Source organism: Salvelinus alpinus, chromosome 11 (genome assembly GCF_045679555.1).
Source record: "Salvelinus alpinus chromosome 11, SLU_Salpinus.1, whole genome shotgun sequence".
Taxonomy (NCBI): Eukaryota; Metazoa; Chordata; class Actinopteri; order Salmoniformes; family Salmonidae; genus Salvelinus; species Salvelinus alpinus.
Window position 1 is genome coordinate 9,537,742 of NC_092096.1, and position 14,122 is coordinate 9,551,863.

The window sequence follows — 14,122 nt, forward strand, 5'->3', positions numbered from 1 at the left end:
GACAATTTCACCAATGAATGACTGGGCTTCATTGCTCCGTCCAGAATGAATGGGCTTATTACAACTTTAAGCCACCACTATCGCACTATAACGTTCATAACAATGGCATGACACGGAGGTGCAACCTGTGAAGAGAAATAACAAAGGGGGGAAAAACCAGGGAAACTCCACTCTGGAACTTCCTTCAGGCCTCTGCCCTGAATTGGAATCTTTGAGAGATGATATAATGTTTGGAATCATTGTCCTTGAATACCAGTCATAGTTCTTACGTAACTTCATCCTGTGTAGAATAGTAGATTGGCTCCTGTGTAGAGACCAGGTCCTACTCCTTAGGTAGAATTTCACATTTCAAACTGATTTATAGAATCTCTGAGCACAAACTGGATTACCCCTCCGTCCCAGTCTCTCCCTGTCTGCACACAGGTCCACAGGAGAGGGGCTTTCCACTAGGTTCTAGGTATACTGAGCTGTACTGAGTCAGGTGTTGCAGGCATCTCTTTTATTGATACACAGGTTAAAAAATACAGACGTAATACATTAATTGGCCTCAGTGTGTTTTTTTAGTTTTTTTACAGACAGGGTTTTCATAGAAAAAAGAGAAGAAAAAAAACAACCATTGATATGCTGGCGTGATAAATCTATAGTTAAATGTCTGCCTTCACTGTCACAGATTAGACCTTTCACTGAAAGTACAGATATCTGGAGAAAACACATGTTTCCCTCTGGCTTTACTTCAAATAAACTAATATAGTCCTGTAGCACAGCAACACTCCAGAGAAGCATATGGAATATATACACAGTACACAAGAACATGTAGTACTAGTAGTAACAGAACATGTACTACTAGTAGTAACAGAACATGTAGTACTAGTAGTAACAGAACATGTACTACTAGTAGTAACAGAACATGTAGTACTAGTAGTAACAGAACACGTAGTACTAGTAGTAACAGAACATGTAGTACTGTAGTAACAGAACACGTAGTACTAGTAGTAACAGAACATATAGTACTAGTAGTAACAGAACATGTAGTACTAGCAGTAACAACACCTGTAGTACTAGTAGTAACATAACATATAGTACTAGTAGTAACAGAACACGTAGTACTAGTAGTAACAGAACATGTACTACTAGTAGTAACAGAACATGTAGTACTAGTAGTAACAGAACATGTAGTACTAGTAGTAACAGAACACGTAGTACTAGTAGTAACAGAACATGTAGTACTGTAGTAACAGAACACGTAGTACTAGTAGTAACAGAACATATAGTACTAGTAGTAACAGAACATGTAGTACTAGCAGTAACAACACCTGTAGTACTAGTAGTAACAGAACATATAGTACTAGTAGTAACAGAACACGTCATACTAGTAGTAACAGAACATGTAGTACTAGTAGTAACAGAACATGTAGTACTAGTAGTAACAGAACATGTAGTACTAGTAGTAACAGAACACGTAGTACTAGTAGTAACAGAACACGTAGTACTAGTAGTAACAGAACATGTAGTACTAGTAGTAACAGAACATGTACTACTAGTAGTAACAGAACATGTAGTACTAGTAGTAACAGAACACGTAGTACTAGTAGTAACAGAACATGTACTACTAGTAGTAACAGAACATGTAGTACTAGTAGTAACAGAACACGTAGTACTAGTAGTAACAGAACATGTACTACTAGTAGTAACAGAACATGTAGTACTAGTAGTAACAGAACATGTAGTACTACCAGTAACAGAACATGTAGTACTAGCAGTTACAGAACATGTAGTACTACCAGTAACAGAACATGTAGTACTAGTAGTAACAGAACATGTAGTACTAGTAGCAACAGAACATGTAGTACTAGCAGTAACAGAACATGTAGTACTAGTAGTAACAGAACACGTAGTACTAGTAGTAACAGAACACGTAGTACTAGTAGTAACAGAACATGTAGTTCTAGTAGTAACAGAACATGTACTACTAGTAGTAACAGAACATTCAATACTAGCAGCAACAGAGGACGCAAATATTCTCCCCAACTGAATATTGGACACAATTCTAAGTCAATCAAATTGTTGACAGTAATCCAAAGTAGATGGTGAAATACACAAACAACATGGAACATGTCAGAACATGTCTAGGGGAATATGGCTACAAGCAAACACAGCTCAAGAGGCTAAAGCCAGTAAACGTGACATCAAGACGGTAAATGTAGTCACGGTAACGCAGGGCTGTGTATATGTCGTCACGGTAACGCATGTGTGTGTGTGTATGTAGTTCCTGGCGGTCTGATTACTTCCTCAGCTCCTGCGGAGGCCCCTCCCCTGGATGTAGTCCTCCAGGCCCTGTAGCTCTACCATGGCCTTGTCCAGAGTCGCCCTCTCGGACAGCTCAACCACCTGCACAACCATACAGAACAGACAAGATGGTGTTAGCTGGAGGAACCTGTCTGGGCTTCTGCTTCGCTTGCTCTTTTAGGTTTAGGCTGGGTAACTGTAGAGCTCTTTTAGGTTTAGGCTGGGTAACTGTAGAGCTCTTTTAGGTTTAGGCTGGGTAACTGTAGAGCTCTTTTAGGTTTAGGCTGGGTAACTGTAGAGCTCTTTGGGTTTAGGCTGGGTAACTGTAGAGCTCTATGGGTTTAGGCTGGGTAACTGTAGAGCTCTTTTAGGTTTAGGCTGGGTAACTGTAGAGCTCTATGGGTTTAGGCTGGGTAACTGTAGAGGCCTTTGGGTTTAGGCTGGGTAACTATAGAGCTCTATGGGTTTAGGCTGGGTAACTATAGAGCTCTATGGGTTTAGGCTGGGTAACTATAGAGCTCTATGGGTTTAGGCTGGGTAACTATAGAGCTCTTTGGGTTCAGGCTGGGTAACTGTAGAGCTCTTTGGGTTTAGGCTGGGTAACTATAGAGCTCTTTGGGTTCAGGTTGGGTAACTGTAGAGCTCTTTGGGTTTAGGCTGGGTAACTATAGAGCTCTTTGAGTTCAGGCTGGGTAACTATAGAGCTCTATGGGTTTAGGCTGGGTAACTATAGAGCTCTATGGGTTTAGGCTGGGTAACTGTAGAGCTCTTTTAGGTTTAGGCTGGGTAACTATAGAGCTCTATGGGTTTAGGCTGGGTAACTATAGAGCTCTATGGGTTTAGGCTGGGTAACTATAGAGCTCTTTGGGTTTAGGCTGGGTAACTGTAGAGCTCTTTTAGGTTTAGGCTGGGTAACTATAGAGCTCTATGGGTTTAGGCTGGGTAACTATAGAGCTCTATTGGTTCAGGCTGGGTAACTGTAGAGCTCTATGGGTTTAGGCTGGGTAACTGTAGAGCTCTTTGGGTTTAGGCTGGGTAACTGTAGAGCTCTTTGGGTTTAGGCTGGGTAACTGTAGAGCTCTTTAGGTTTAGGCTGGGTAACTGTAGAGCTCTATGGGTTTAGGCTGGGTAACTGTAGAGCTCTTTTAGGTTTAGGCTGGGTAACTATAGAGCTCTTTGGGTTTAGGCTGGGTAACTGTAGAGCTCTTCGGGTGTAGGCTGGGTAACTGTAGAGCTCTTTGGGTTCAGGCTGGGTAACTGTAGAGCTCTTTAGGTTTAAGCTGGGTAACTGTAGAGCTCTTTGGGTTTAGGCTGGGTAACTGTAGAGCTCTTTGGGTTTAGGCTGGGTAACTGTAGAGCTCTATGGGTTTAGGCTGGGTAACTGTAGAGCTCTATGGGTTTAGGCTGGGTAACTGTAGAGCTCTTTGGGTTCAGGCTGGGTAACTGTAGAGCTCTATGGGTTTAGGCTGGGTAACTATAGAGCTCTATGGGTTTAGGCTGGGTAACTGTAGAGCTCTTTGGGTTTAGGCTGGGTAACTGTAGAGCTCTATGGGTTTAGGCTGGGTAACTATAGAGCTCCTTGGGTTTAGGCTGGGTAACTGTAGAGCTCTTTGGGTTTAGGCTGGGTAACTATAGAGCTCTTTTAGGTTTAGGCTGGGTAACTGTAGAGCTCTTTGGGTTTAGGCTGGGTAACTGTAGAGCTCTTTGGGTTTAGGCTGGGTAACTATAGAGCTCTTTGAGTTTGGGCTGGGTAACTGTAGAGCTCTATGGGTTTAGGCTGGGTAACTGTAGAGCTCTTTGGGTTTAGGCTGGGTAACTGTAGAGCTCTATGGGTTTAGGCTGGGTAACTATAGAGCTCTTTGGGTTTAGGCTGGGTAACTGTAGAGCTCTTTGGGTTTAGGCTGGGTAACTGTAGAGCTCTTTGTGTTTAGGCTGGGTAACTGTAGAGCTCTTTGGGTTTAGGCTGGGTAACTGTAGAGCTCTTTGGGTTTAGGCTGGGTAACTGTAGAGCTCTTTAGGTTTAAGCTGGGTAACTGTAGAGCTCTTTGGGTTTAGGCTGGGTAACTGTAGAGCTCTTTGGGTTTAGGCTGGGTAACTGTAGAGCTCTATGGGTTTAGGCTGGGTAACTGTAGAGCTCTATGGGTTTAGGCTGGGTAACTGTAGAGCTCTTTGGGTTCAGGCTGGGTAACTGTAGAGCTCTATGGGTTTAGGCTGGGTAACTATAGAGCTCTATGGGTTTAGGCTGGGTAACTGTAGAGCTCTTTGGGTTTAGGCTGGGTAACTGTAGAGCTCTATGGGTTTAGGCTGGGTAACTATAGAGCTCCTTGGGTTTAGGCTGGGTAACTGTAGAGCTCTTTGGGTTTAGGCTGGGTAACTATAGAGCTCTTTTAGGTTTAGGCTGGGTAACTGTAGAGCTCTTTGGGTTTAGGCTGGGTAACTGTAGAGCTCTTTGGGTTTAGGCTGGGTAACTATAGAGCTCTTTGAGTTTGGGCTGGGTAACTGTAGAGCTCTATGGGTTTAGGCTGGGTAACTGTAGAGCTCTTTGGGTTTAGGCTGGGTAACTGTAGAGCTCTATGGGTTTAGGCTGGGTAACTATAGAGCTCTTTGGGTTTAGGCTGGGTAACTGTAGAGCTCTTTGGGTTTAGGCTGGGTAACTGTAGAGCTCTTTGTGTTTAGGCTGGGTAACTATAGAGCTCTTTGGGTTTAGGCTGGGTAACTGTAGAGCTCTTTGGGTTTAGGCTGGGTAACTGTAGAGCTCTTTGGGTTTAGGCTGGGTAACTATAGAGCTCTATGGGTTTAGGCTGGGTAACTATAGAGCTCTATGGGTTTAGGCTGGGTAACTGTAGAGCTCTTTGGGTTTAGGCTGGGTAACTGTAGAGCTCTTTGGGTGTAGGCTGGGTAACTATAGAGCTCTTTGGGTTTAGGCTGGGTAACTATAGAGCTCTTTGGGTTTAGGCTGGGTAACTGTAGAGCTCTATGGGTTTAGGCTGGGTAACTGTAGAGCTCTTTGGGTTTAGGCTGGGTAACTGTAGAGCTCTTTGGGTGTAGGCTGGGTAACTATAGAGCTCTTTGGGTTTAGGCTGGGTAACTATGGAGCTCTTTGGGTTTAGGCTGGGTAACTGTAGAGGCCTTTTTGACAACAATACTTCTGATGTAAAAATAAGGACTTTCCAAAATAAAATGGGTTGATTGAGGAACCTAGAAACAAGCTATTAAGGCCAGTCAATGACACATGCTTTCACACGGTCTAGCTGTAACACACAGTGACATTCTGTAACCTATCTGGAGTGGTATTGATGTGCGATCACTATGGATGAAGAGGTTAACGTGGAACCCCACCTTTTTACTGGCGGCCTTCATGTGATCACTATGGATGAAGAGGTTAACGTGGAACCCCACCTTTTTACTGGCTGCCTTCATGTGATCACTATGGATGAAGAGGGTAACGTGGAACCCCACCTTTTTACTGGCTGCCTTCATGTGATCACTATGGATGAAGAGGTTAACGTGGAACCCCACCTTTTTACTGGCTGCCTTCATGTGATCACTATGGATGAAGAGGGTAACGTGGAACCCCACCTTTTTACTGGCTGCCTTCATGTGATCACTATGGATTAAGAGGTTAACGTGGAACCTTTTTACTGGCGGCCTTCATGTGATCACTATGGATGAAGAGGGTAACGTGGAACCCCACCTTTTTACTGGCTGCCTTCATGTGATCACTATGGATGAAGAGGGTAACGTGGAACCCCACCTTTTTACTGGCTGCCTTCATGTGATCACTATGGATGAAGAGGTTAACGTGGAACCCCACCTTTTTACTGGCTGCCTTCATGTGATCACTATGGATGAAGAGGGTAACGTGGAACCCCACCTTTTTACTGGCTGCCTTCATGTGATCACTATGGATGAAGAGGGTAACGTGGAACCCCACCTTTTTACTGGCTGCCTTCATGTGATCACTATGGATTAAGAGGTTGACGTGGAACCTTTTTACTGGCTGCCTTCATGTGATCACTATGGATGAAGAGGGTAACGTGGAACCCCACCTTTTTACTGGCGGCCTTCAGTCTCTGCAGCTGCAGAATGGCTACATCCTTCGTCAGCAGCTCCAAGTCTTCCTCTATCTTAGACTGGAAAATAAACACAGTAAGTTAGAAATGTTTAGGTTGTCGTATCATTACCTCGTGCTCGACGTGTCTCGTGCGGTTGTTTATTTTTTGCAGTTGTGTATGTTTTTCTGTGTCTTTGTGTTTGATTGTCGGCGCAGTCCTGTTGTTTACCTCGTTCACTGGTTTCCCAGCAGCTTCCTGGTACAGCTTTTCACAGATCTTTCTCTGCAATCAATCAATCAGACAATCAAACAATCATATCTATTTAAAAAGCGTGTACTTTTGTCAGCTGTTTGTCACACATTGCTTTGACAGATTAGTGTGAGAGTCTTCTCTACAGACATTAGCTGGGTTCTAGTGCAGTGTAACAGAATCACTGAAACACAAAAAGGGCCACAGGAAATCCTGTCTGTGTTTGAGTCTCCATGTGAACATGGTTCACGCATTCACATAGGAAGTGTCCCAAGAATGGCACCCTATTTCATATATAGTGCATTATTTTTTACCAGAGCCCTATGGAAACTGGTCTAAAGTAGTGCACTATGTAGGGAATAGGGTGCCATTTGGGAGGCAGTTATAATGTTTGAGACACTTACTGGGTGAACGCATTCCTTCACTTCATCCAGCAGGCCCTCAAGGTCAGGATAATTTCTGTCTTGTCTCTGGAGAACTTCCCGATAAAAGTCCACGATTTTGAGCAGGACACAGCCGTGGTACTGGACATGGGAGGGAACAGGAGAATGGACATTGTGTTAGTGAATGTGCTGCCGAGGTCGAGCACGATGGACGTGGTGTTGATGGAACTTCTTCATTGCACTCATTCGTCTCAGACTCATGCATGATCCCAGAGCTTGCACCAATACATCAATCAATCAAATGTCTTTTTTTAAAGCCCTTTTCACATCAGCCGATGTCACAAAGTGCTTTCCAGAAACCCAGTCTAAAACCACAAAGAGCAAGCTACGCAGAGGCAAAAGCACAGTGGCAAAACTCCCTAGAGAAGAACCGGGAACCTAGAGAAGAACCGGGCTCTGAGGGGTGGCCTGTCCTCTTCTGGCTGTACCAGGTAGAGATTAGAAACCTAGAGAGGAACCAGGCTCTGAGGGGTGGCCAGTCCTCTACTGGCTGTACCAGGTAGAGATTAGAAACCTAGAGAGGAACCAGGCTCTGAGGGGTGGCCTGTCCTCTTCTGGCTGTACCAGGTAGACATTAGAAACCTAGAGAGGAACCAGGCTCTGAGTGGTGGCCTGTCCTATTCTGGCTGTACCAGGTGGAGATTAAAAACCTAGAGAGGAACCAGGCTCTGAGGGGTGGCCTGTCCTCTTCTGTGTCAGTCCTTACCTTCTTGTGCTTCTTGATCTTGTCAAAGGTGATTGTCTTTAACAGGATCCTGCCATCATGAGACGTGTTTGTCTAGTGAAGGAAACGACAGGTACAGTATGTCAATCCGCTGTACAGACTCATTCACACATGACCCATCAAAATAGAATCTATCTCTGGTTAGCCATTGGGAGTGTAATGACCCATCAAAATAGAATGTATCTCTGGTTAGCCATTGGGAGTGTAATGACCCATCAAAATAGAATCTATCTCTGGTTAGCCATTGGGAGTGTAATGACCCATCAAAATAGAATCTATCTCTGGTTAGCCATTGGGAGTGTAATGACCCATCAAAATAGAATGTATCTCTGGTTAGCCATTGGGAGTGTAATGACCCATCAAAATAGAATCTATCTCTGGTTAGCCATTGGGAGTGTAATGACCCATCAGAATAGAATCTATCTCTGGTTAGCCATTGGGAGTGTAATGACCCATCAAAATAGAATCTATCTCTGGTTAGCCATTGGGAGTGTAATGACCCATCAAAATATAATCTATCTCTGGTTAGCCATTGGGAGTGTAATGACCCATCAAAATAGAATCTATCTCTGGTTAGCCATTGGGAGTGTAATGACCCATCAGAATAGAATCTATCTCTGGTTAGCCATTGGGAGTGTAATGACCCATCAGAATAGAATCTATCTCTGGTTAGCCATTGGGAAGAGTACCCATTATTTTTCCACTCAAAACTCAAGTTCCAAGCCCTGTCCATAGATGATATTTCTATACATTGAACTGCATCACAAGCCGCAGGGACACACTGAATGGTGTCAGGATGATCCATTGTGGAGGACCTGCGACATCTGACACTGATAGTGACACATTACACATTTTGCCGTACACCGCTTCAGTAAAGATGTGGTGCTGTTATACACGCGTGTATTTCCTGTTATACACATGTGTATTTCCTGTTATTCACGTGTGTATTTCCTGTTATACACGTGTGTATTTCCTGTTATACAGATGTGTATTTCCTGTTATACACATGTGTATTTCCTGTTATACAAATGTGTATTTCCTGTTATTCACATGTGTATTTCCTGTTATACAGATGTGTATTTCCTGTTATACACATGTGTATTTCCTGTTATACACATGTGTATTTCCTGTTATACAGATGTGTATTTCCTGTTATACACGTGTGTATTTCCTGTTATACAGATGTGTATTTCCTGTTATTCACGTGTGTATTTCCTGTTATACACATGTGTATTTCCTGTTATACACGTGTGTATTTCCTGTTATACACATGTGTATTTCCTGTTATACACATGTGTATTTCCTGTTATATAAATGTGTATTTCCTGTTATGCAGTAGTCACATTACTCCTCCAGGTTAGACATTTAGACATCAAGTGACCAAAGAGCGTTTTCAAACACAGTGTGGCTACATTGGCTAACAGTTTACATTACAGTGTTCTTACTACACTGTTTGTGGCAGTGCAGTGTAATAACTATAGTGTAATACTATTTAGTAAAATTTTTATTTCACCTTTATTTAACCAGGTTAGGCCAGTTGAGAACAAGTTCTCGTTTACAACTGCGACCTGACCAAGATAAAGCAAAGCAGTTCGACAAAAACAACAACACAGAGTTACACATAACCAAACGTACAGTCAATAACACAATAGAAACATCTGTATACAGTGTGTGCAAATGAAGTAAGGAGGTAAGGCAATAAATAGGCCAATAGTGGCGAAGTAATTACAATTTAGCAAATTACTCTGGAGTGATATATGTGCAGATGAGGATGTGCAAGTAGAAATACTGCTGTGCAAAAGAGCAGAAAAACAAAAACAAATATGGGGATGAGGTAGGTAGTTGGATGGATGGGCTATTTACAGATGGGCTGTGTACAGCTGCAGCGATCGGAGCTCATAGATATATATAGAGATATACAGTAGTGTACTAATGAAGACAGTATATATAGAGATATATACAGTAGTGTACTAATGAAGACAGTATATATAGAGATATATACAGTAGTGTACTGATGAAGACAGTATATATATAGATATATACAGTAGTGTACTGATGAAGACAGTATATATATAGATATATACAGTAGTCTGCTGATGAAGACAGTATATATAGAGATATATACAGTAGTGTACTGATGAAGACAGTATATATATAGATATATACAGTAGTCTGCTGATGAAGACAGTATATATAGAGATATATACAGTACTCTGCTGATGAAGACAGTATATATAGAGAGATATACAGTAGTGTACTGATGAAGACAATATATACAGTATAGAGATATATACAGTACTGTACTGATGAAGACAGTATATACAGTATAGAGATATATACAGTAGTGTACTGATGAAGACAGTATATATAGAGAGATATACAGTAGTCTGCTGATGACGACAGTATACAGTTGGCAGGTCGAATAGGACATCTACTTTGTGCATGACACAACTCATTTTTCCAACAATTGTTTACAGACAGATTATTTCACTTATGAGTCACTGTATCACCATTCCAGTGGGTCATAAGTTTACATACACTAAGTTGAATGTGCCTTGCTTGGAAAATTCCAGAAAATTATGTCATGGCTTTAGAAGCTTCTGATAGGCCAAATGACATAATTTGAGTCAATTGGAGGTGTACCTGTGGATGTATTTCAAGGCCTACCTTCAAACTTAATGCCTCTTTGCATGACATCATGAGAAAATCAAAAGAAATCAGCCAAGACCAAAAATTGTAGACCTGCACAAGTCTGGTTCCTCCTTGGGAGCAATTTCCAAATGCCTGCAGGTACCACGTTCGTCTGTACAAACAATAGTATGCAAGTATAAACATCATGGGACCACGCAGCTGTCATACCGCTCAGGTTGGAGACACGCTCTGTCTCCTAGAGATTAACGTACTTTGGTGCGAAAAGTGTAAATCAATCCCAGAACAAAAGCAAAGGACCTTGTGAAGATGCTGGAGGAAACAGGTACAAAAGTATCTATATCCACAGTAAAACGAGTCCTATATCAACATAACCTGAAAGGCTGCTCAGCAAGGAAGAAGCCACTGTTCCAAAACTGCCATAAAAAAGACAGACTACGGTTTGCAACTGCACATGGGGACAAAGATCGTACTTTTTGGAGAAATATCCTCTGGTCTGATGAAACAAAAATAGAACTGTTTGGCCATGATGACCATCGTTATGTTTGGAGGAAAAAAGGGGAGGCTTGCAAGCCAAAGAACACCATCCCAACCGTGGAACACGGGGGTGGCAGCATCATGTTGTGGGGGTACTTTGCTGCAGGAGGGACTGGTGCACTTCACAAAATAGATGGCTTCATGAGAAGGGAAATTATGTGGATTTATTGAAGCAACATCTCAAGACATCAGTCAGGAAGTTAAAGCTTGGTCGCAAATGGGTCTTCTGAATGAACAATGACCCCAAGTATACTTCCAGAGTTGTGGCAAAATGGCTTAAGGACAACAAAGTCAAGGTATTGGAGTGGCCATCACAAAGCTCTGACCTCAATCCTATAGAACATTTATGGGCAGAACTGAAAAAGCGTGCGCGAGCAAGGAGGCCTACAAACCTGACTCTGTTACACCAGCTCTGTCAGGAGGAATGGGACAAAATTCACCCAACTTATTGTGGAAAGCTTGTGGAAGGCTACCTGAAACGTTTGACCCAAGTTAAACAATTTAAAGGCAATGCTACCAAATACTAATTGAGTATGTAAACTTCTGACCCACTGGGAATGTGATGAAAGAAATAAAAAGCTGAAATAAATTATTCTCTCTACTATTATCATGACATTTCACATTCTTAAAATAAAGTGGTGATGCTAACTGACCTAAAACAGGGAATTTTTACTAGGATTAAATGTCAGGAATTATGAAAACCTGAGTTTAAATGTATTTGGCTAAGGTGTATGTAAACTTCCGACTTCAACTGTATATAGAGATATATACAGTAGTGTACTGATGAAGACAGTATATATAGAGATATATACAGTAGTGTACTGATGAAGACAGTATAGAGATATATACAGTAGTGTACTGATGAAGACAGTATATATAGAGATATATACAGTAGTGTGCTGATGAAGACAGTATATATAGAGATATATACGGTAGTGTACTAATGAAGACAGTATATATAGAGAGATATATACAGTAGTGTACTGATGAATACAGTATATATAGAGATATATACAGTAGTGTACTGATGAAGACAGTATATATAGAGATATATACAGTAGTGTACTGATGAAGACAGTATATATAGAGATATATACAGTAGTGTACTGATGAAGACAGTATATATAGAGATATATACAGTAGTGTACTGATGAAGACAGTATAGAGATATATACAGTAGTGTACTGATGAAGACAATATATACAGTATAGAGATATATACAGTAGTGTACTGATGAAGACAGTATATACAGTATAGAGAGATATACAGTAGTGTACTGATGAAGACAGTATATATATATAGAGATATATACAGTAGTGTACTGATGAAGACAGTATAGAGATATATACAGTAGTGTACTGATGAAGACAATATATACAGTATAGAGATATATACAGTAGTGTACTGATGAAGACAGTATATACAGTATAGAGATATATACAGTAGTGTACTGATGAAGACAGTATAGAGATATATACAGTAGTGTACTGATGAAGACAGTATAGAGATATATACAGTAGTGTACTGATGAAGACAGTATAGAGATATATACAGTAGTCTACTGATGAAGACAATATATACAGTATAGAGATATATACAGTAGTGTACTGATGAAGACAGTATATATAGAGATATATACAGTAGTGTACTGATGAAGACAGTATAGAGATATATACAGTAGTGTACTGATGAAGACAATATATACAGTATAGAGATATATACAGTAGTGTACTGATGAAGACAGTATATACAGTATAGAGATATATACAGTAGTGTACTGATGAAGACAGTATAGAGATATATACAGTAGTGTACTGATGAAGACAGTATAGAGATATATACAGTAGTGTACTGATGAAGACAGTATATACAGTATAGAGATATATACAGTAGTGTACTGATGAAGACAGTATAGAGATATATACAGTAGTGTACTGATGAAGACAGTATATAAAGAGATATATATAGTAGTGTACTGATGAAGACAGTATGTGTAACTACAGTTGGTCGGTACTTACAAAGTCTTTCTGGACTTCCTGGATCAGCTCCTGCAGTTTGGCCAGGTCCACACATTGAGAGACCCCGTCCTTCACACAGCCTGACCTGGCCCCGGACTGGGCAGTAGCGCAGTCCTGACCCATAACAGCCAGAAGGAGGACCAGCAGCAGAGAGAACTTGACCACTCTGGACAAACTGGACATACTTATACTGGTTCACCTGGTACCTGCTTCGACTGGTTCAACTGGTACCTGCTTCGACTGGTTCAACTGCTCACTTTGTCTCTATCTGAATCACCTGGTCACCTGGTTCGTTCAATCTCTGTTTGAATCACCTGGTTCAAATGACCTGCCAAATATCTGACCTACAGGACATATAGGATCTGATTCACTGAATCTGTGAATCACTGATGTAAAATCGACTCACTGAGTTTCCTACTCTACTAACTGACTGATTGAAAGACTGACTGAACAAATGATTCCCTTCTTCGTCTTCTCAGCAGGTGAGTCAGTCACGTCTGCTCTGTTCTCTGCAGGTGAAGGGAAGGGAAGCCAACCTTTTAATGCTGCCAGAGCTCCTCCTGATGATGTAACATTACACACAACACATCTAAACGTGCACACACCTCCCTCCCTCCCTCCCTCCCTCTCACTGCATGTTGTCATTCTGTTCTCTGGAATGTGCAACCTGATAACAGAATCCTTTTTGATCAGTGCTGTCCCTTGAAACCTGAGGTGTTCAGTTTTCTATCCCTTTATGAATTCCTGTGGATCCCTCTGGTGTCCTGGTCCTGAGAAGCTGTACTCTATACAGTGCAGGACAACACCAAAGAACTACATTGTGCATCATAACAGAGAGTGTATGTATGTTTACCATGTCTTCACGTATCAGGGCTACAGTCACAACGTAAAACAAGTGAAAGGTGTGGACTTGAGGAAGATTTAACCAGGTCATGACATTTGAAGGTGTTGGCTTTGAATACGGCGTCCTAGATTCTATTTGCTGATGAAACCACAAGTAACCTGCTTTTCTTCATGTCACGATCGTCAAAGGGAGAGAGATTGGACCAAGGCGCAGCGTGTGAGAAATACATCTTCTTTATTAGAAGAGAGAAAAAACACGAAACGAACAGTATACAAACTAACAAAACAACAAACGACCGTGAAGCTACAAAACGAAAG

At 41.5% G+C, this 14,122-nt stretch overlaps 1 protein-coding gene across 1 annotated transcript; it reads right to left on the minus strand.

The window, feature by feature from the left end:
* Positions 1-491: 491 nt before the first annotated feature.
* Positions 492-13,473, minus strand: LOC139533385 (uncharacterized). The gene is made up of 6 exons (XM_071331428.1): positions 12,962-13,473; positions 7,740-7,811; positions 6,995-7,114; positions 6,570-6,623; positions 6,336-6,419; positions 492-2,388 (listed from the first exon to the last, which is right to left on the minus strand). Exons 1-6 carry the CDS (start codon positions 13,142-13,144, stop codon positions 2,290-2,292), a joined length of 612 nt encoding a protein of 203 aa, XP_071187529.1. The 5' UTR covers positions 13,145-13,473; the 3' UTR covers positions 492-2,289.
* Between the last annotated feature and the right edge of the window lie 649 nt (positions 13,474-14,122).

Bases quoted from the DNA above. Each gene is read 5' to 3' on its own strand.
- LOC139533385 (XM_071331428.1), bottom strand. From the start codon at position 13,144: ATGTCCAGTTTGTCCAGAGTGGTCAAGTTCTCTCTGCTGCTGGTCCTC. The intron at 7,115-7,739 runs GTAAGGACTGAC...TCCCATGTCCAG, and splicing joins AGATCAAGAAGCACAAGAAG to TACCACGGCTGTGTCCTGCT. The intron at 6,420-6,569 runs GTAAACAACAGG...TTTATTTTCCAG, and splicing joins CTGGGAAACCAGTGAACGAG to TCTAAGATAGAGGAAGACTT.